Raw genomic sequence first — 22,089 nt, 5'->3', positions numbered from 1 at the left:
ATCTTCTTTTGCGATGTGCATTTGTTTACCGATGGAAGTGTTGTTGATCATGGGAGTCCGCAGCTTTTATATATCTGAATGTTATTGAGCATTGTTATTTAATTCTTGTCTCCACTGTATGTATATAGCCAAAATAAGATGAGGTGCATATATGAATCATTAAGATCAATCTATGGTACTGTACCACCGACAACGTGATGAGAATTCAAATACTTTTGTTCAATACATTTTTTTGAAGAATGGGTTGATGGGTTGTCGTCTTTATTGGCCGTTGTTGAAAAATGTCTCGGAGCAGTTTGGCTGATGTTTGTGCGGTTGATTAATTATTCATAAGATTGAGAAGGCATGGCTCATCCTTTAACCCCGATGTCATCCTAACCGTCCTCCCGATGCCCAACCCAACTAACACTCAGCACCAGCAGGATGGGGCTTTCATCCTAGGAAAAACCGGACAACCTGAAGTTGCTGATTGAACTCTGAGAACCGGCTTTTGATGACGGGTTCAGCTCATGAAGTCCCAGCCGTTTCCTGCCCTGTCCCAACGGCTTTAAATCGAGTTGCAGGAACCCCATTCTGAAACACCGCATTAACTTGTGGGGGGGGGGGGGTTAAATCTAAATTGTACAGTAGCGCTGACTACGCAGAAATAAGGTAACTCTTCTCACAGCCTCAGTGGAAGTCCCCCTGAAATTGAGCTGCACACTGAAATCTATCCTCCACATGATGGCAGAGTGGCCCTTCCTGTCTTGTTCTAACTTGGATCCCATTAAATTCTGAGAGCAATCTGGATACAAAAAAAAATCTTGATTTGCCAATTTACTTGTACTGTAATGCAGACTTTAAAGAAAAATTATATCCTGTAACATTTGCATTCAATTCACTCACTAAAATCAGTCATAAAGGGGTCTGATATGAACTGTCATGCAAAATGTCTTCTGGATGACTTTCAACATTGAAAGCTCCATTTACGGATTCAAAAATCAGTTAAAAATACTTCACTTTTATTTTTGACGGTTGGCGTATAAAGATACCAAGAACCATTTAGAACCTTTGATGATCCAGATCGCCATGTGGATGGTGTAAATCTAATTAGAAGGGAATGAGCTGCCTGCAGGTCTGGGCTTTTCTACACCATTTTATGGGAAAAATAATCAAATTATTCACCTTTTGCAGAGGAAAAATAAATATTGCTGCCATGTAGACCTAAATAGAAAAAATATTTTTTTTTACCTTTGAGCAATTTGAAAATCAATTAAATGAAACAATCCAAGAAGCAAAATCAAATTTAAACTGTCTTGTTTTATGGTCAGGGTTAAACATGTTAAAAGCCTCCACTGCAGGATGATTGAAATGCCGTCAGGGATCCGGGGTGCTGCTCTGGATGGCGTTACTATTCTACCTCCCTGAAGCACAAATCATTTCACTGATGTTTTGTAATTCATCCGTAACTTAGTGACAAAACTCATTTGAAAACAACTTTTCATTTTTGTGAGTGATTCTGGATTAAAGAAAGATTATTTGAACAAAGATGGATAAAGGTATTTATGAAAAACAAAAGCTAACACTTGTCCGGATATTAGCACTCTGTTGTTTCAGGAAATTATTGCTAAGAATTTACTATGAAACTATTCATTTGTGTACCATCCTGCATTTTATCAGTAAATTAGATCCAGCTGTCAGTGGAATTTTAACTATGTTTATTCATTAAACTTGCATCTGGTTTTCATAAGGAATTACCCTTCATGGACTGAAGGTCATTGTGTAGTCTGAGACGAGATAGAGGATTTGCACTGCCAAACATTTAACTAATCAATTGCTTAATAGAACTTCCTTCAATCAACGAGTAGGCAGGGTAGCATTTCAGAGTTAAAACACAAACAAGAAGAGCAAATTGGAACTGGCTGGTTGGATCAGCCTTTTTCCAAGACAAACACCACAGATCTGTTCTGCCAGCTGGGATAGCAAAAGGTGCCGTCTGGATAAACTCACACATGCAGGTTTCCTTAATGCGGTCGGGATTAAACTAAGAAAGTGGGGAAACACGAGCATAGCAGTAAGATTGTGTGTTTGCGTTCGTTTAAACTTTGGGTACCTTATCAGTGTTCACGGTAGCGATCATTGCGGAGTCGGCCATGTTATGGGTTTTGGAATGTGTATTCCATTCTGCCACCATGAGGTCATCAATTGATGACATCATTGCATCAAGGCGCCTCCTCCAGGCGTCAGGGTTGTATGGATTTCCACACTGGTGGGTCAGGATCTTCTATCTTGATAGCTTCTTGCCTTTCACACTGCTGCTGGATCGTAACTGAATAAATAAATCAGAAACCTGCAGCTGCTGTAGGGATTTCACACGCCGATGCGCGCTCACGCAACGAAGAGGGACTGCACATCACTGAGTTCTGTTGATTAATACCATAGGCTCGCATCTGCTTGCAGTTTTTAATTTTTTTGTCTTTATCTCACTTTAAAGACACACATACAGACACACACACGCACTGCTCAGTGAGAAAAGCTTCACACTGAGCTGCTGATGGTTGTGACAGCAACGTCATTATAAATACACTGAAGTAAAAATAATCTGTCATTTGCTATGAGAGGAGGCCAGAGGCTGGATCCAGATGTGACCTCTCGTTTCTGTACATGACCTCGCCTTAAAACACGAGATCTTAATGACACCTTTTCACACCGTCGGGTTATCGTGCTCTACACAAAGCATGATGGACACGAGAAGCACACACACACACACACAGCAGCCAGAATCGACCCACGGGCAGGGTGTGAGATTCAGTTCAATTTTAATGTGTAAAGCGCCAGATCATAACAAAAAGTTATCTCTAGGTGTAGCATGGAGAGACCTGCTTATAGTGCCCTACCTGCCCCACAAGGGCAATGGATGCAAGAAGAAACGTCCTATCAACAACGGATTAAAAGCCTGATCGGAATAAAAATGCTCAATCCGATCAAGATTTTATTCCGATTAAGAGGGGTGGTTTATACCGATTGATAATCCGATCAGGGCGCGTGAAAACACTTATTCCGCTGTTTCGGTACAAACCGTCCTTACTGCGCATGTCTGTGACGTCATCAATACGCGCTTCTGCTGGTCCCGGAATCTCGTTGAAGCAGAGCGGGCGAAAGACGGAACTGATCAATATCTGAGACAAAAATGTTACCGGAGATATTAAAGGAGGAAAGTAACAGCGCAAACAGGGAAAACGCGAGAAATTAAGACGACGTTTCAAGCAGAAAGGGGCGGAGCGATGTTTTGTTTACAACGGAAGTCGCTATGGGTTCTTCTACTATTTCCGGTATATTTGGTAAAATTGCGCATGTCAAAATATCTTTTTCCGATCGAAAGTGTGACGCATGAACACGCAAGTCCTAATGGGATCAATATTTTGAGGGTGCACGAACACAGTGCATCCGATCATAATGTTAATCCGAACTCTGATCGGGTTAATTAAATTTTGCCCATGTGAACACTCGTGTGTTTGGAGGATGGAGAAACACCTGGGACACGCGGAAATTCAGTGAAGACGAGAAAAGACATTCCACCCAGGTGAGCTCAGTCCTGTAATCGGGTTTTCTTCTCTTTCAAATGTCATATTCTTTAATCCACATTATTAGAGACGCAACGTGGCATCAAAACGTTGCCATAGTTCTGCAGGAATGTGCTTTTCAAAGCCCGTTTTCAAGAAAGATGGGTTTAAAAAAAAAGAAAAAAACACACACACGCAAGGAATTCTCTGGGAAAATAAATGAATAAAAGATGGGAAAAAGAAAGAGACTCTCTGGACGAGGAGAAACACAGAAGAGATTCCCGTGCTTTGAAACAGAAGTGTTTTTTAAGTATCTTCATCAGCTCATCAGCTCCTTGTCTGTCCCTGACAGATGTGGCCAGCGGCAGCAGTTTGGCCCAGATCCGAAGGAAAAGGAGCGGCGCCTTTATTTATTCACGGTATTTTCATCGTGCTGACGTACATTAGGGATTAAATGTTGCCTTCAGGGCCGCTTCTGTTCTTTCGTGTTTAAAATGAGAGATAATAGAACATGAGAACCAAACTCACTTGCATTTTACTCGGGAATAAATCTAATCTCAGTGTTGAATTGAGATTAGCCAGACATAGAATGATAGTATGAAGAATGTACTCGAGAACTGCGATTAAGATACTTGAGTATTTCAGTTCTCTTCTACTTAAATACATTGCGAAGGGAAATATTGTGCATGTAAGTCCGTTACAGTTCCCTGAGTGATCAATACTATTACTGATTCTACAAAGGATTGAGAATATTGCATCAAATTATGACCCAGAATGATTTTGGATTATTCCTAAATCCAAGACCAATTCTCCTGATGTTTTTTTGAGAATGCTTTTTTTTTATACATTAAAGACCTTTTTATGCTTCAATCCATTGGCAGGAGGTGAAGCTGTCTCCGTGGCCATTCCTTCTCCCAAGGCTCAAGAATTCCTGGCAAAATTGAGCAGAACCAAATATAAATAAATATAATATAAATATAAAATATACAACTGATAAAAAAGGGCGCAGAATGATGCTGCCACCCGGATTGACAGCAAACATCATTTTCGTTCCGGGCTGTGCGGCTCTGCCATTTGGTGCCGCTTCCATAAAAGGCCAGGCCCGTGAACGCTTTGGCCTTTTCAGTGTTTGTTTTGCATGGATGTCTGCAGACCGCTCAGTCGGGGGGAAGCTTATCAGCTACCTCTGCTCTGGTTGCGGCTGAGTTTCCTAATGAGCCACATCTGTGGAGTTTCCTTCTCCTCAGCGGCTGGAGGCTGACCTGTCGTATTGGATGGATCACGCTCGCTCCACAGATCAAGGCCGTCAGCATCACTATGATGAGAACTCCCCCGCTGGTCCGCGTGACCTGCAGCCTACGATAGTCTGCTGCTTGCATAAAGGCCCAGGCAGCTGTCAGTGAACAGTTCAGTTCAGTTTTATTTCTATAGCGCCAGATCACAACAGAAAGTCATCTCAAGGCACTTTACAGGATTAGCAGGGAAAGACGGAACCCAACTTGACCCACAAGAGCAATAACTTAAACTTCCCTTTAACAGGCAGAAACCTTGGACAGAACCAAAGGCTCATGGTGGACGGCCATCTGTCTGACCGGCTGGGTTGAGAGAGAGTGCGAATGACAGGGAGGAGAAACAAAAACAAGGAGATGGATCGGGAAGTGATAGAGAGACAGAGCAATTCAACACTTGATAATTGAATTATTTTATTCAGTGATTGGAAATTCTCTCCACATTTGACTAGCTTCATCCCGCTAGTTTCCAAACTCTGTACGCCTCCCTTCTTCTTCCAGATGGAGATGATCTGCGTGGCCTGTTGCCTGTCAAATCTTCGTGTTTCTGATGTTCCTCTCAATTAAACATCTGAAACGGGAAAGGTCAGTGTAAAATATGTATTATTATCCAAGCATCTTGTAAAACCTTTTATTTTGCAACCTTAAATATTTGAAAACAGTGAATCAAGCACAAAATCCTTTGATGCCATTGGAACGTTTGGGAGTTTGGCAGCTGTTCGAGTTGTCTGTTGTGACGTCATTACAAGTCGACACCTCCTTAAAGGTACATTTCGTACCTTTCGACTGTTACACCGCACCATCAGTGCGAACTTTGTGAGGTCATTCGAGTTTACGCCGTTAATGACTGATGTCTTATCTCTCTCTATCTTTAGAATTTTTATTTTGTCATCGAAAACATTCACCTGCACGGTGCACATTTTAAACAATATACAAAACAAAACAGACATTATCAGATCTATATGTGTTGTGTTGCTATAGTCTCTTTATAACCCAAGCATCTTTGTCTATTCATGATATCAGTAACGTTGCAAGTAGGATAAAATAGTCGAAATTTGGCGAGTGAAATTCCGTGAACAAAGCAGCTTGCCGACAAAGACGGCGTCTCCGGCTACTGAATCCAGGATGTCAACCGGCATGTTGTTTGTCCACAAGCAGACCCGTCACGCAACATTCCGCTCTGAACGCGTCATTGTTTTCTGTTTTCCTAGACAACAGGTTTAACGTGGAGTTTTTGAGAATCCTTCACGGTTTCCGCGTTCCAGTGCGCTCCGATGGGGCGGCCACGGGGATCCCGATGCCCAGGTTGTCTGCGCGTCGCAGGGGTAGATCTGTCTGGTGAAGTGCCCCCCCCCCCTGCCCCCAGCACGGTCGTGTTGCCCCAGCTGTGCTATTGTTGCTGATGTCATTTCCGCCCCAAGTCTTCATCTGCTTTCATGGAGGCGAGTTATTTTAACTATTTAATTCTGTGAATGTAATTATATATTTTGTATAAGTTTTGAAGCAGCTGATTTGTGAGATACTAATCAAAGCTTTTCTAATAAAGTACACAACTGTTAAAGATGTGGCTTCAAACAGGCTCCTGGTTTTAATTCTAAACGCACACACACCATCATCATCATCAGCCATGATTATGTAACATTCTCTGTAATTTTATTAAAATAACATCTTCATTTGAAATTGGTAACATTTCTTGCTCTGAATTTCTGAAAGTAGAACACACGAAGCCTAAAATGATACCTGTGGTGCTCTGAGAGTCCAACGGGAAGATCCGCCCAAAAGTACAGTGGAAAAACCAAAACCAGCAGCTCGCAGCCGGAGACAGAACAACACGAGCGTGCTAGAAATAACGAGAACCACCAAATACACAGAACGAGCTGCTGGCGTCATGTCTGTGACTTAAATAGCAAAAAAGCACAAATTCAACAACAACAACAACAAAAAGGCAGGGTGGGTTTTAGATTTCCTTCCTAAATTTTCTTGTTTGTGATCCATCAAACAGCAAGCGGAGATAAAGGAGCCTTCGCCACGCAGCGCGGCTCAGGCTCCAAAGCAAGGCAACTCTCTTCACTGATGGGACAGTCTGGACAGAGTCCTTTCTGCGTCTCAAAACGGTCCCAGAGGAATCTGCTCAACACTGTTCCAGAGAGAGGTGTTCCTCAGGGTCCCCTCTGAGTAACTCTTTACATCTTTCTGCGTTTCAAGAGAGTCCGTGTGGCCGGCGCGCGGCCTCAGTTGTGTCGGGCCCGTCCCCTCTTCATGCGGGCCGCTTTGGGTTTGGGGATGTACTGGTTGTTGGCCTGGAACTCCAGCTCCCGACTGAAGTACTGGATGGTTTTGTTCAAGCCTTCCTCCAGGGGCACCTGAACACGACACAACACGAGTCACTGGCACAACTCGTTTGCCATTTAATCACCGTGCGAGAAATACTGCGACGTGTCGAGGGTTCGTATTTCAAGACTATCCGCCCCTTTGAGTTTCAACTCCCTATTGATCACGTGTGCTAATAATACAAATAAATGGCCTGCCAATATATTATGATTCTATAAATGATCAATAGTTGTTCATCTACATGCAGGACAGGGTTTGTGATAAAACTCCATATACCGTACTTAAATTTGAGTTCATCCTTGGCTGATTTTTGCGAGTCGGGAAACACAATTTTGGGAGAACAAATATAAAGACGGCATGCAACTAATGATCCCAAATGAACCCACTCTGATAAAACACCTCCAAGCCCAGAGAGACAGTTGCATTTGCTAGGAGGCCGCGGCTGGGGCAACAGGACCGGACCGTGGGTCTGCAGCGACTAAGACAACACGATGCCTGCATCAGACGCTGACAGGAAACGAATTAGCCACTGCGTCAAATCCGGTGCGCTCCAGTTGTGCCATTTGAAAAATCAATCATCATTAAAGTTCAATAAGTAATAAAATATGTACTGGTATTCTGATTGTTTCCTGAACTTTAATAGGGTCCGCGTCGCTTCAGAGGCTCCACCTCTTGCTCATCTTACCACCTAAAAAACACTTCCTTGTTCCTCTGATAACATCCAATTACTAAAATCCTTCATCTCATGAAAGCAGCGCTTAATTGAAAAAGGATCAATCAGATGACAGCTTTGTGATGGAAACGGGAAGCAGCCGGTGGCAATCTTTCCTCGCCCGACTACGGCACGACACAGTTCTAGACACACAGCGATGGCCTTCAGACACTCAGCCTGCAGAGACGCAGGAGCTCATCGGCTCCTTCACTTATTCATGTAGATAGACAGAAATAAAAGCAGGAGACGTCGCCCATCTATTCGCCGTGGCGTAGAGGGAGGTCTTCTCTAACGCTGAAGAACCTGCCTGAAACAATAGTGGAGCTGTTTACCCTGAACACTGGAGGAAGCACATGTTTGCTAATAGACTATTTGTATTTAAAGGTTCATTTCAGAATTGGAAGTGGACCGTTTAGTTTTTTGTGGTCATTTTTCTGGTGCAGATTGTGAGCACATCGGAAGACGAGTCTGTCGCGTGTCACATACCACCGGCTCCCAGCCGAGCATCATCTTGGCTTTGTGGATATCAGGTCTTCTCCTTCGTGGGTCGTCCTGGGCCTCCGGAAGGAACTGGATTTCACTTTTGCTCACTGTAAATATTCGTACCAGGGGCAGTCCGGAGCGTACAGAGAGAAAGAGCAATGGTTATTTTCCCTGGTTCCCAGATCATAGGACATCAACAGCTTTACAGGACGGCGAGGAGAGACGGCTTCGGACGTGTAGATAAACCCTGAGGGACTCCTAAAGCTGCCCATGGTTCTGGTGAAGGACAACTCCACCTAAAGAATGACTTCAAGAGGAAAAGCCGTCGCTGGCATTTACTGAGATCAACCTGGCGTCTTACCGACAAGACTTTTGATGAAGCGAGCGAACTCCAGTATGGTGTGTTCCTCTGGGTTCCCCTGTAGGCACATTTCAAAGGCCTCACGTCACGTCAGCGTCAAAGCGAGGCAGACGCTCCATTAGAGTCTCGGCCCGACGGACTCACCAGATTGACTGGACTGCTGATGTTACTGTTCATGAGCAGCACCAGGCCGTTCACCAGGTCACTGGAGAATAAAGCAGACACAGAGATGATTTGTGCTCAGACTTATTCATGAAATGATTCATCTCTCCTGCAGGCCCGGGAGTGGATGCAGGTTTATTCTAAATCACTGCACCCCCCCCCCCATCCTTATCTGATCAACTTTATCTGAAATGTCACATTTGCATTGATGCACACAGTGTTTCTACTGAGAGATGCATTTATCTGTGTGATTCTGATAAATGAGAGGCAAATTAGAAGCGTCTCTCTCTGGATAATGACGGATTAAAAGCACCACCGACAAAGTTCTCATGCATTTCTACAGAAAACACCTGGAAATATTTAATTTAATGCATTTTAAATACAATTTAAAAGATTTAGAATCTTTAATCCACTTGCAGTCGTCTGCGCTGTTACTCTGTGGAAGTCCACATCTTAGCGATTACTGCTCAGGCAGCTCATTACTTTTCAACATTTAAAAATCAATCAATCAGTAAAAACACCGATGAGATGAAGCAGGTGTGGCAGTGATGACAAGGATCCTGTATCTTTAGCGCCGAATAGTTTCAACAATCATAAAGACAGATCGCCTGAAGACCTTTGGTTCTCTGTGTGGATGGCACGAGGTCAGAGCGGCAGCTCGACGCTTTCAGGAGATAAGAGCGCTTCAAATGTTTGATCTCCCGTCTCCAAACTGATCAAATTAATGCCACTGCAGGAAATCCAATTAATATTATTGTAGCCTGCTGCGCGCACATATTTCTGTTCCCCCAGGCAGAAAGATATGCTCATGTTGGTATTTAAAAATAAACTTCAAAGTCCAATTGTAAAAAAAAAGTGCCCTCCGCCTTCACGCCAGGCTCACGGGCCCATGAAAGCATCAGCACCCACACACACCTTTGATAAACTTCAAACACAGGAAGTAAAAAAAGGAGCGGCATTTACCGTAAAAGAGGACGTAAAACTATTCCTTATGAATAATCTCACTGGATTACTTCCTGACTGGCAGGTGGATAACAAGAGTTTGGGTTTTTCCCCCAACACAAATATTTCTTCTTGGATTGAAAACGAGTGTGAAGCATTTCAGAAGCATCACAAGATGACTTCAATTTAGTAATCTCACCTTACATACTGAAAGGCTCGAGTCTGGGAACCAGTGCCATACACCTGCAACAGAAAACCCGTCATCATTACTGTACGACGTTCACACTGCAGGTAAATATGCTCGTATACGTTATTATATTTAAATGATCTGAAGGCCAAAACAGCATTAATCAATCATTTCCTTCAACATTTGTCTCAAATGAATTTCAGACGTGCATTAAAATATGATTACTCTTAACCTCATCACAAATATGAATGGCTTCTTATTAAACCAGGCCTGCATCCAGATACGGAACTTTAGAGTCCAGCGTTTTATATTCTCGTTTGAGATGCAGACGAAAACCGAAGCGATAATTCCCCTTCTGAATGGGATTTCTGTTTTTGTTTTTTAAAGCACACCGTTAGAGGTTCTCCCTGCAGAGCCTGCAAGATGAAGTTGCTGACAACACGCCCATCGTTCATGTGCATTCGGGAGCCAAATGTGTTGAATATTCTGGCCACTCTAACCTCCACGCCTTCCTGTGAGCAAAAACAAGACAAAGGGAAGCCGTCAGTGTTTTACCAGCTCTGTGGTTGCTTTGCAACCGTCATTTTTTTTTTATTATCTTACATTTGTTTCATTGTAAAGCACTTTGCACAACATTTTGTAAAAATTGTTTCCTTTAGATATGAAGCTAAACACTTTTTTCTTTAAGCAAACATACCCCTAGCAGGTACTTGTAGTTCTCGGATGCTTAGAGGGTGAAAACTACACACCATCTTGCATTGGATTGATTTTTCAGCTACATTGGAACATGAACCAAGGCCAGGCAGTCACAACTGCATCGCCTCGGTTCTCAGAATCTGTGGCCATCATAGGGCAACGTTAGCTGAACTGTATTCACGCTTTACCAGAACTACAAATCTAAATGCGCTTTAATTTTCTGATAAAAATGTAGGGGCCTCATTGGTCTCCACAAGTCAACCCATCGTTTTGTGCAGTGGTGTGAGCCTTACACAGAAAGCCGAGGAGATGGTGTCTGTCCACCCAATGGACACCGAGCCCCACGCTGTAAGAACAGGTGTTACCGAGGCATCCGGGTTGATGATAAACGTTCCTTCCTGTCCATTAAAGCTCCACGGATGCCTATCCTCTACTTTGGTGATCAATTTATAGTTTCTATTGTGAGCTTTTTATCTGACGGAGATGCATTCGTTTGATTGAATTATCCGTTTCTGGTGTCGTTTTTCTGGGACAATCAAGCAGCTCTCTGATCTTGGCTCATTTTATAATGTCAGAATTCTTGGCAGAGACACACCCAGAGACAGCGACGGAAGACAATGGCCTCTTCATGCCAACTGTACAAGGCTGTAATGTTGTGTAGCTCGCCTGCCTGGATAACATGAAGGCTTAAGGTTATAAATCATTAACCGCATGTCTGCTTTGAGTAATTGCTGTATCAGGGCTTCTTTTTAATCTTCGCTGCCGCTCGTTATCCTGCCAGAAGCCACAGAACTCCCCAAATTTACAATAATTCACTTTTATTTTGGTTTCTAAATGGAGGGGAAATTATCTCAAGTTCAAAATAACAGAAATAAAAATCTCAAAAGTGCCAAAATTGGTCAAATCTAAAGCTATTCACCTGAAGAAAGTGTTGTACTTTGTCTAATCAAAGCTCAATCAAATGCTGAGTGCGTTAAATAGAGCGGTCCATGCTTGAACAAAGAAAGGTTGCTTAAAAGCACTGAATCACTCCAGAGCCACAGGATTCACACAGTCTCTGCGTCTAAGGAGGCATGTAAGACATGCTTTTCACCCAGAGCCCATCAGGTTCTAAATGTTAATGAATGTGGATGACGCGACTGTGCAGTCGACGTAATGTGTGATATTCTCATCTCTCGCCTCCAAAGAGTGACAGTTGAGATTTGAAAGACAACAGTGGCAAGAATTCTCCCAGTAGGTGTGAAAGAAATAATGAGCAGCTGAGACGGAAAACGAGGGAGATAAATAAATATCACCTGCCTGGAGGAAAGGCAAGAGGAGTCAGTCATATCTAATCACCCACGGCCGGCGTCAGTCAAGTCGTCGGGGGGACGGGGACGGGGGGGACGGGGGGGACGGGGGGCTGGGCGGAGGGACGGACCCATGACGTCTCATGAACATGGCTGTTCAGAGAAAAGTGTGTTTATATGTTCAGTGATATCATGTTTTAAGCTTCAATCGTCGGACTCAAGCCATTCAAGCAAGAGTCAAAACAGTTTATTGCACCGAACATTTCAGAACCTGATGTTAATCTCCAAACCCAGGAATTCTGCCCTATTCAGCTCCTGACAGGCTGCATGGCGTGTGGAGAACACATTCCAGCGTAAGATGATGTCTAACATTCTGACACAAAGAGCGAGCCTCGCCGGTACCTGTTTCATGTAGGCGTAGCACATGGTTTCTGCCACACGCTTCCCCTCGTCATAGCATGCTCGAGGACCGATCGGGTTCACGTGACCCCAGTACTCCTCGTTTTGTGGGTGCACTTCTGGATCTGAGACACAAAACATTTTAGGCTCATTATTTACACTTAATAATCCGTTGTCTGCACAGAGCAACAAATTATATCAATTTGGAATAGCAAGCGTCAGATAGTGCCACCTGAAAGAAACGCTAAGTGCATATTCACTGCAAGTCCAGAAAACTCTCGATTAGCACTCAAACGATTACAGGAAATACAGACGAATGTCTGATAGAAGACACTCAAAACACAATATTAGAAGTAGTTGCATCATTGGCCATGTTTTAACAAATGACTAATAATCTGTGATGCCGCAAACTAAACTGTATTTTATGGAGGGCTTGCAGTACGGAACGCAGGAATTTAAATTCTGTTCACACATGACATAACAGGTCGATGAAGTCTCTGTAGTCTCTGCAGTCTCCGAAATGAACGTCCATTAACATTTATCCATAGAGCAATTGTAATGCAGAACCAGCAACACTAGTTTGGTTATGCAAAGAATATTTTCAGATGATTACCTCCATAAACCTCAGACGTAGAAGCCAGCAGGAGTCTGGCGCCCACACGTTTGGCCAGACCTTGGAATACACAATGACAAAGCCAAAAAGCTCATTGCATATAAATCACATTTTTTACTGGTGCTTATATGCAGAGATTCAAAGAAGATGCTCTTAATTTTTAAGTTTTCACCATTTATATTGTGTTTAGAATCTTGTCTAATTCTGATGACTGACAGCACCCGGGCAAAATAATGCTGGATATTTATCCTCTGATTAAAGCATAAAGTCTTTAACAGTCTGTGCTTTTCTTGGATAAATTAAAATGTACACTCAAATAGAAAAGGTTGTTCAGTTCTGACGTGCATGTTTTGTCCTACTCTTAATGTGGGCACTTCCTGTACTCACCAAGCATGTTAAGTGTACCGATAGTGTTGGTCTTGATTGTTTTGATGGGATTGTACATGTAGTTGGGAGGAGACGCTGGGGATGCCAGGTGATAGATCTGGTCCACTGTAAAGAGCAGCAGAAGCGAAAATCAACTCACCTTTAAACGCACACAGTTACCAGCGATATAAAACAACCCCGACAGCTGATTACTTCCTGTGTTCTTCAAATGAGCACATATTTTGTGTTGCATCAAAACAGGACTGCATATTTTAGCGAGGAAACGAGGCTGCACCTTTGTTCTACTTATAGCAGACTTCCTCGCAGTGACTAACATTACCAGGAGTGTAAATGATCTCCCGGTCGTAGAGGTCTGTGTGCCGTGATCAGCTCGTTGCACCATGTGGCTAAAACAAGCTGATCACGGTTCTGATCCATGCAGAAAAACAGCATGAAGGAATCACTACACGAAGTACAAGAAATTGGGAGCGAGATTAAATTGTTTTAATTATTTCATTTCTTTGCTGGATCCTTATTTGAGTCTTCAAAGCCTGAACTCATGCTGGTTCTGTCCAAGGTTTCTGCCTGTTAAAGGGAAGGTTTTCCTTGCCTCCGTTGCCAAAGTGCTTGCTCTTGCGGGTCGAGTTGGGTTCTATCTTTCCCTGCTAATCCTGTAAAGTGCCTTGAGATGATTTTTCCGTTGTGATCTGGCGCTATATAAATAAAACTGAACTGAATTGAATTGGTCTGGCCAGTGTTCACACACATCCGTGACGCAGCAGGCTGTGACAGTTTTGTGCACCACACATTTCCAGCTCTGCGGGACGTCATGGCTGGCAATACAGATGTGCAAGAAAAGCAGTATGCGGCAGACATCGCGTCCTTCTGCTGTTATTCTTCTCTCCCTTCACCGCGGACCCTGATGAGACCCCGCCTCACCTGCAGCTGGGGCTGATGGCGTTCAGTGTCACAGCGAAAGACTCAGCAACACTTACGTCTTTTTTACCGGCAGCTGGATGAGGGCAAGTTTACAGACAGGCGAACATTTGTGAAGAAAAGGTCCGCTGAGCAGACTCATCTGTTACGAACTTGAACAAGAATTTCTTGAGATCAAGCCGAGGCGACTCCCACCTACGAGACATTTTACGCATACCTACCACCGCTCTCCGACCGGACCTGCCGTGCGTACGGCGATGCAGAGCTCAGCTTCACATTAGTGCCAGGGGCTTATCTGCTGCTGGGTTATCAGCGCAACATGCCTGTCATCACACAGAGTTCATGTTTGTTTCTGTGGTACTTTCAGATAACGTGGTTTTTTCATTATCGAATCTGGCCCCCCGTTAAAAAAAAGTTTGGACACCCCTTGATCTAAAAAAACAAACAAACATCCATAAAGTTTTTTTTCTTTATGTGCAACTCAGATTCAAAGTCAATTTTGACTGTGGCTTTAGTGTTTAAATCTTTAGATATACAGTATTTATTTGATTAATTAGAAGTTAGTCATCGTGTGAACCGGGTTTACTGGTAATGCTTTTTGGCATTTCATTTGAAAGCTGTTCCAGTAAAGATTAAGTTTTTCCTAGTTCACACTGAACTAGTCCTGAGTGAGTGAAAACAAAGTGTCCCAGTTACTTTCCCGCTCACCTTCGATATACAGAGGCTCCACCACGTCATGATTGATAAGCTCAAAGTTTTCGTGGCCCAGCCAGTGTTCCACATTCCTCTTCCTTCCTGTGAAGAAGTTGTCCACCACAGTCACCTCGTGTCCGTCCATCATCAGCTTGTCAGTCAGGTGGGAACCCACAAAGCCAGCCCCACCAGTAATCTAGCGGAGGAACGGACATGTATGATATGAAACGTAGCAATAATGTATAACTGTTAATGTAACTTCTGAAGTTATGTTTGTCACATACCAGAATCCTCTTGCGATCTTTTTCTGACAGGAATTTCACAGGTGGGTACTTCTGGGAAAAACTAGGAAAATAGAGAAGACAACCTTTTGAGCGATCAACATCTAGAAGGAAAACTTCGCGAGAAGAATCAGTGTCTTTGTGTGAACTCTTAAGTTCGTCAATAATAAGTAAAGAGCATTCACTCTGTTGCCATAACATGCACCGAGTTACGTACAGAAATCGGTCATCTGCAATGGAGGTGTCAAACACGCATCAATGCCCTCCAGAAAAAAAACCCAATCTGTGTTTAATCAGTAACTGCAGAACAGAATAGAATGTCATTTAGCGATAAGACCGTGTCTGTGAAATATTCAGCTCAGTACACCTGCAGCACGCCGTAGCATTTCAGGAAGCCTGAATGGACGTACAGTACGTTCAATGAATACTTTGGAATATTGTAGGTGTAGCAGGCAGCAGAGACAAGGAGCTTCTATGTTTTATATTTCTGATTGAACAATTGAACAACATTCAAGGTATTCAAGTGGCCAAACATTTAACCTCTAAAAGGACAATATATCTAACTGCAGTAGCTGCCATGGTAGAGTCAACCATCACCCATCACTGCAGGAGTCACATGATCGCTAACAACATGCGACCTCCGTGCTCTACTGTTCTATTTCTCATGTGGATCAAACATAGTTCGTCTTCCCTCATCATCGCATTAATGCTAACAGTTTGCTGATAGCATGCATCGTGTGTGTGCGTGAGTATACACACCTTTGTTGCAGATCACGAATTTTCTCATTTAGAGGAGCGACAATCTGGAGTAATAAAGAAGAGACAGAGACATGAAACAAAAACATAAACGTCTGAACGTGTTCCACGTGTTCCATGATGTGTTCGCTGGCAGCCCCCGACCCGTCATAGAGGACAAGTAAGATCAGATTTATTCAATAGATGACTGAAACTCGGAAGAAGTTGGCTTGAAATCAGCGCTGACACTGAGAACGTGCCAAAAATAGCAGTTGTGAATCTGAGTTGTATTTTTAACTGATTTTTGATTTCATAAATGGTTTTAAAGACATTTGTCGTGTAATTTGGTAGCGTTTCCTCACAGGGCTTCACAAGGTGTGTACCGGTAATTGTCAATATGGAATAATACGGTAATGAGAAAGAAAGAAGCCCCCCGGATATCATTCCGCAGAGCTTCTAAATCAAAACACTGGTAATCTAAAAACAGCTCGCCGACTTACTTCATTGATTTTCTGTTCAATCAGCTCTTCTTTGTTTTCTTGTACTAATCTGTGAACACACAAGGAGAGGAGGGTAAGGTGATAGCAACCAGAATTACATGGCCAGAGAAAACAGCCTATGTTTGAGGTGTTTCTTTATATAATTGATCACAGTGAAGTTTTCTATTCATCGTGAAAAGTTGATATAGAGTAATGTTGTTTTCTTACACTGTTTAATTCTCAAATTTAGAGATAAGATGTTTTTGTCATTTGGTTACATTAAATTCTACGGAAAATTTCGTGTCAGTGTGTGTGCGTGTGCGAATGATTGTCTGTGTGTGTGGCCCTGTGATGAACTGGCGGCTTGTCCAGGGTGTACTCTGCACGATCCGATAACGGACAAAACGGTTCGGCGAATGAATGAATAGCTAACATCTGAACGGTGGCAACACGTTTATCAACATCTTACGTTTCTCACCATCTCAAATCCACTTTGGCTGTAAAAGCTCAGTCATCACTGACAGACAAATTATGTGCAACATCGCGTGCTTATGCGACAGTCCAACTAAAACACAGTCTGCCTGTAGCACCGATCACAGTGTGTCATCAGGCGTAGAATGGGCGGGGGCGTCCCCTGTAATTACTTGGGTTTCTTTTTTAATAATTAGCATTTCACAGACCTGTACATAAATAAGACACTCCCTCAAAACACATAAGAATTTGCTCAGAGCACTGTGTGTATCTTATTTGTTGACAGAAGTCATTTACGCAGTACTATCTTGTGTAACTGTTTTAAAACTTTCTTTTTTGTAAGACAGACAATTGTTTACCTGCTTGACTGTAGCCTGCAGGGAGTGGCAGAAACTAGACAAGCAGGTAAACAAATCCTTTTGTCTTACTAAAAGAATGTTAAACAATGAAAACTAAGAAGACACAATGAACATTTTCAAATGACTATCTTGTAAATAAACTGGTAACTTGGGAATGTCATCGTTTAGATTGCTTTATTGTAGAACGTATCTAGATCTAGATCGAGGGCGTCTGTGCTGCATTAAGTCACTACAGGAATTGTGCCAGAAATAAGACCTTAAAAAGCGTTACGAAGCGTTGAATGGAGTTCCGACTGACGTTCGGTATAAAGTTCTTGAGAAATATTGGCATTGCTTTTTCATTTTTGCTGCATAAGTTCATCAAAAATGCAAAATATGTTGGACCAAACGTTTAACTGCTGTGCCATTGTACACCATTATTTGCCCGAAGGTTGTCGTGTCCGATTTGCTTTTGAAGATCTACATTTTTTCTTATTCCTCTGGTTCATGGAATATTTTCAAATCTTCAGGAAAAAAAAATACAATTGTTGTGCAGTTGAGGCACTAAATTATAGATTTATGACTTTAAAATGATATTATAAAGCATTAAATTAGACTTCCTGCAACCAGTATAAACCCTGAAGATCTAGACTCTACCAATTATGACATCAGTAACATGATAAATATTCAAAATTCAAGTGTAAAATGGAAACAAAGATGGCATCTCCGGGGGTCACGTGACAATAATTGGCCTGTGGGAAGTGGGAACTATGTATTGACTCAGAAACCATCAGCATGAGGATAAATGCACAATGGCAAAATACCGGTATACGTTTTTGAGTGCAATATATATATAAAACTGCTGTACATGTAGTTCTGTTAGCATGGAACGTGACAAATAATTAATTGAAGTGCGTAATATAACAAATGAATAAATTACTGTACCTCATATTCGTATATGTTGCCAAGACAGCTGGAAGAGAGGAAGAGTAAAACTCACAGAACTGCCACAAGTTCACTGCAACACTTTGTTTTTCTCATTTTTGCCCAAGTTTAAGGACAAAAGGAAAACATTTCAAGCTCTCTAAATTCAAACAAAATATAAACAGACAGAAAAAAATATAAATCACTAAGGCACTTTTTTCTCATGGTAATTTCAGAAGATATATCAGATTTGACGTGGAATTGAATCGCCACAGTCTCAGCTACAATTTGATCTTGGGTGCAGATCTTTAACAATTTTATTTGTTATGTCATGGTACCAAAATCTAATAATGGTTACTTGTTTATTAATGGCAAAAAAATGTCACTAAAAGCAGATGTTTTAGTGACATGTTCAAATAAAATAGTATATATAAGTCACTTTCTAAAATGGTCTCAAATGCACTTGCTTTAAAGACAAGACATTGAATAAGGAAAGTGTTTCTGGTGAGATGCAGCCAACGACGTGAATCCCAATACTCACACGCAATGTAGACGATCAACGCGAGGCCAAAAAGTACCTTCGTCATTCTTCTGTTTAATCCCGAGAAGAACCAGAAGACCCGCTTCATAATCCGATCAATGCACCAGAACCGGCGAGCCCCCAGTTTAAATACAGCTACAGCATGTTGGGTCACAGCTGTTCACGTCCCGGGCGGGGTCAGCTCTCTCTCCGGATGTCTCCGCGTTGACAGACTCGCCCTGTCGGTGATCGCTGGTGATAATAAAATCTAACTTGTTTGGCAGGATAGCCGAACTATGTGCTGCTGCTGCGTCAACGGCAGGCAGGAGCCGTTTACGTGGCTAGCAAGACACAAGCAGGGGAAAGCTACACTGACGGTCGCTACTTCACACGACTCGTTTAACTACTGTTGCCGCCATTTAACCTCCGACTAAGCAAACAAACAAACAAGCTGCAATACATCTTCATTTGAGGACGTAAACAAAACTGTTTCTCATACGAAACAGCGGCTGCGCTCCAATAACGCCGCAGTAGCCAAAATAGTTAGCTGTTAGCCCCGCGATAGCAGCTGGCTAAAGTTAGCAAGGAAACGACAACAGTGTGTTTCCCCCCGAGATTTAAAATTATTTCCGAATGCAAAACCTGCCATACGTCGCAGGTAAACAAAGCACCGCAGCCGGTTGTTTTAACGGAGAACTAACTAACGCGCACACGGGGAAGTTTCAGTGTCACGGCTAGGATGAATAGATGAGCGATTTCTCATCACTCGATTCGCCAGCCTTACCTTTCTGCAGCGATCGTGTGACGTTATTGACGTGGCGCGTCTCAAAATAAATATCTGGTTTACAAAAATAGTTTTATAATAATCTTTATCGGTATACTTTAACTCTTATTATTGGAGCTTGAAAACGATGGCTTATTTAAATTGCGGAAACATTAATTTAAAATACAAATCAATCAATCAATCAAATCTTTATTTGCAGACACAATGGTCCAATTAAAAAGCACACATAAAGGCTCTTTCATTCATTCTTTCACACGGGACTTTCCACGGTGCAAGTACCGGTAACCGGAACCTTGTTCATTCCCGTATCAGCCATAACCTGTTTACTGCCCGTCATCCCTACCGGCGTTATTTATAGTAAGACGAACAAAGGCATTAAATACCCGCGAGTGATTGAGACCCAGTGTCCGATAATTGACCTTCATATCACTGAATTTACTCCAGAAGGGAAACAGTTCTACTATTTAAAACCAGTCGCATATTTTGCAGGGGGGGGGGGGGGGTATGGGATAATAGTTTTATTTTGGCTGTCAAAAAGTTAATGAACAGAAAACATTGTTTATAAAGAGAAAATAATTTCGTATGTGTGTTTAACTGGTGATGAGAATATTTTAGTCAAATTACCCATAAGCAATGTTGGCAAAACAATATGACTGGAATCATTAGAACATTTGTTGTTATATATATATATATTTAATGTTGTCTATTTCTTTTTTTTAACCATGTTCAAATAAAAGAGTATTTTTTTTAAACATTCATGACTTCAAAAACAGTAGCAAAAACACTGCTCTGAAGATGAAAGACATCGCCTGTCTGCAGGAGCATGTTCCTCCTGTCAATTCCTGTTGCATCTCTGTCAATAAACAAAACAAAAGAAATGTAAAACATTTAACATGTTTCTGTACTCCCTACTTCATCGAGTTATTTGAAGTGTTTTGTGAACTTTTCAGAAGGAAAGTGACTTTTTAACAAATAACTTGAAAGCTGGACAACATACTACGCAAACATTCAGCCGGTTTTCAGCTTATCTGAGGATGAATCAGATGGTGACTTGGTAAACACAAACAAATGCTTATCCTCAAGATTAACTGTACCCAAGACTGACAATTTGTCTAAACAGTACTTTGTTGCCAGAGTACACCTGAAGAAAACATATAAAGAAACATCCAATTTCCTTACTTCCCTGTTTTCAGACGTATTACTGCTGAGAAACGTTCTCGCTCACGCATCTGTATCCCTCGTTCTTCCTCAAGATGAATGGGATTGATTGAGAATTGTCCAGGCCCCTGATGAGGATCATCTGACATAGCAACCTCGATTTTATGAATGCATAAAAGAGGAAGTGTTTGCATTGAGTGTTCAGTCAGACAAGAGAGGAGCTACAGTGGGACAGGCCAAGTAGCTTAATTACAAGATACATCCCATAGATTCAATACAGATTACAGATTTCATTCTGAACTGATAGAGTGGTGGTTTTTGTAGATTTACATCACATCTGTATAAACCTCTAGTTTTCTTTTGTAGTATACATATATAGATACTTTATTAAACATTATACCTGGCTTACCTAAAGTGGTACATTTGAGCAAAGACTGCTTTCCAGAGGAAAAAAAAGGGCAACCGAAGTGGAATAAGCTGCACCCATGGGCCACAGGCTGCAGTAATTGGATGTAAGTCAGAGCCTATGAGGCTAAGCACAGTGGCGTCGTTAGGCCTATTTTAGGGGGGCTTCAGCCCCCCTAAAATATTCTTAAGCCCCCCTAAATAATTTTGGGTTGTTTTATAAAAAAATAAAAATAAAAAATCTTTTTTTTTTGTTCAGTGACCAAAAAATTCCGACATATTCTATTAAAGCTGCCAGAATATATGTTTAAAAACATGTAACCTGTCATTATTTACTTAAATCTGATCATGAATCAGTTTCCCCTCACTTCATGACGTAAGGTAGAGAACCCGTTCCACCTGTTCCTATAGAGAATGCCCACATCACTGAAACAAGGTCCACGTTTTCCCTGTGGCCGCGCTACTTGTAGGACGTCGGTCCCTGCAGCGTGTTTGAACCACACAGAACATAAGAGAAGAGCTTTAGGAGAAGAACGTGAACGGATGGATGAAGAATGGATAAAATAAAGTTTTTCAACAAAGTACGTTTATCACTGCTGGTAGTAACATTTAGTTATTGTGTGACACACTTAAAGGAAACGCACAGACGCATTAGCCATGGAGCTATGAGAGAACCACAGCCCTGTGCCACGCCCACATTCTCCCTGAATCAGGGGCAGAGACCTGTAGAACCTGCAGAACCTGGAAACACCTGCAGGTTCACGCACTGAATAGAACTCAGACACAGTGAAAAGAGAGTTACTCTTCCCTTGCGTGGATAAGATGGCTGGCGAGCTTGAGTTTAGATTCTGCAGTAGATGCAGAGCTACTAAAAGGCATCCAGCATGCAGGCCTAAATGTGAGAACTTCTTGAGTGGATCACAATTGAATGAACTTCAGCCAGGAAACAGAGGAGGTTCTGGTGGCCAGAAAACAGAGGAGGTTCTGGTGGCC

General features: G+C 42.2%; 2 protein-coding genes and 1 long non-coding RNA gene across 5 annotated transcripts; 2 read left to right on the top strand and 1 right to left on the bottom strand.

Moving 5' to 3' along the window:
- Positions 1–3,362: 3,362 nt before the first annotated feature.
- On the top strand, positions 3,363–6,406 carry LOC137902020 (uncharacterized). Its single transcript, XR_011105726.1, has 4 exons — positions 3,363–3,562; positions 3,895–3,961; positions 5,333–5,416; positions 6,043–6,406. It is a non-coding gene; the product is annotated as an uncharacterized lncRNA (long non-coding RNA).
- On the top strand, positions 4,372–4,945 carry ecrg4a (ECRG4 augurin precursor a). The gene is made up of 2 exons (XM_068746424.1): positions 4,372–4,491; positions 4,790–4,945. The coding sequence occupies exons 1-2, from the start codon at positions 4,372–4,374 to the stop codon at positions 4,943–4,945; spliced, it is 276 nt and encodes a 91-aa protein (XP_068602525.1).
- On the bottom strand, positions 5,327–18,988 carry uxs1 (UDP-glucuronate decarboxylase 1). Of its 3 annotated transcripts, none has more exons than XM_068746063.1 (15): positions 18,771–18,988; positions 18,251–18,278; positions 16,518–16,566; positions 16,042–16,085; positions 15,286–15,346; positions 15,017–15,197; positions 13,394–13,498; positions 13,007–13,066; positions 12,397–12,518; positions 10,402–10,521; positions 10,022–10,065; positions 8,863–8,923; positions 8,719–8,776; positions 8,361–8,464; positions 5,327–5,402 (listed from the first exon to the last, which is right to left on the bottom strand). In XM_068746063.1, the coding sequence occupies exons 1-15, from the start codon at positions 18,856–18,858 to the stop codon at positions 5,391–5,393; spliced, it is 1,137 nt and encodes a 378-aa protein (XP_068602164.1). In that variant the 5' UTR covers positions 18,859–18,988; the 3' UTR covers positions 5,327–5,390. The 3 variants fall into 3 exon arrangements, with proteins under 3 accessions (XP_068602164.1, XP_068602163.1, XP_068602162.1); XM_068746062.1 differs by lacking the exon at positions 5,327–5,402 and adding an exon at positions 6,550–7,194 and having other exon boundaries at positions 16,518–16,561; positions 18,246–18,278; XM_068746061.1 differs by lacking the exon at positions 5,327–5,402 and adding an exon at positions 6,550–7,194.
- Between the last annotated feature and the right edge of the window lie 3,101 nt (positions 18,989–22,089).

This window comes from Brachionichthys hirsutus, chromosome 12 (assembly GCF_040956055.1).
Source record: "Brachionichthys hirsutus isolate HB-005 chromosome 12, CSIRO-AGI_Bhir_v1, whole genome shotgun sequence".
NCBI lineage: Eukaryota > Metazoa > Chordata > Actinopteri > Lophiiformes > Brachionichthyidae > Brachionichthys > Brachionichthys hirsutus.
Note: the sequence above shows the minus strand (reverse complement) of the source record. Positions and strands in the feature narration are given on the sequence as shown.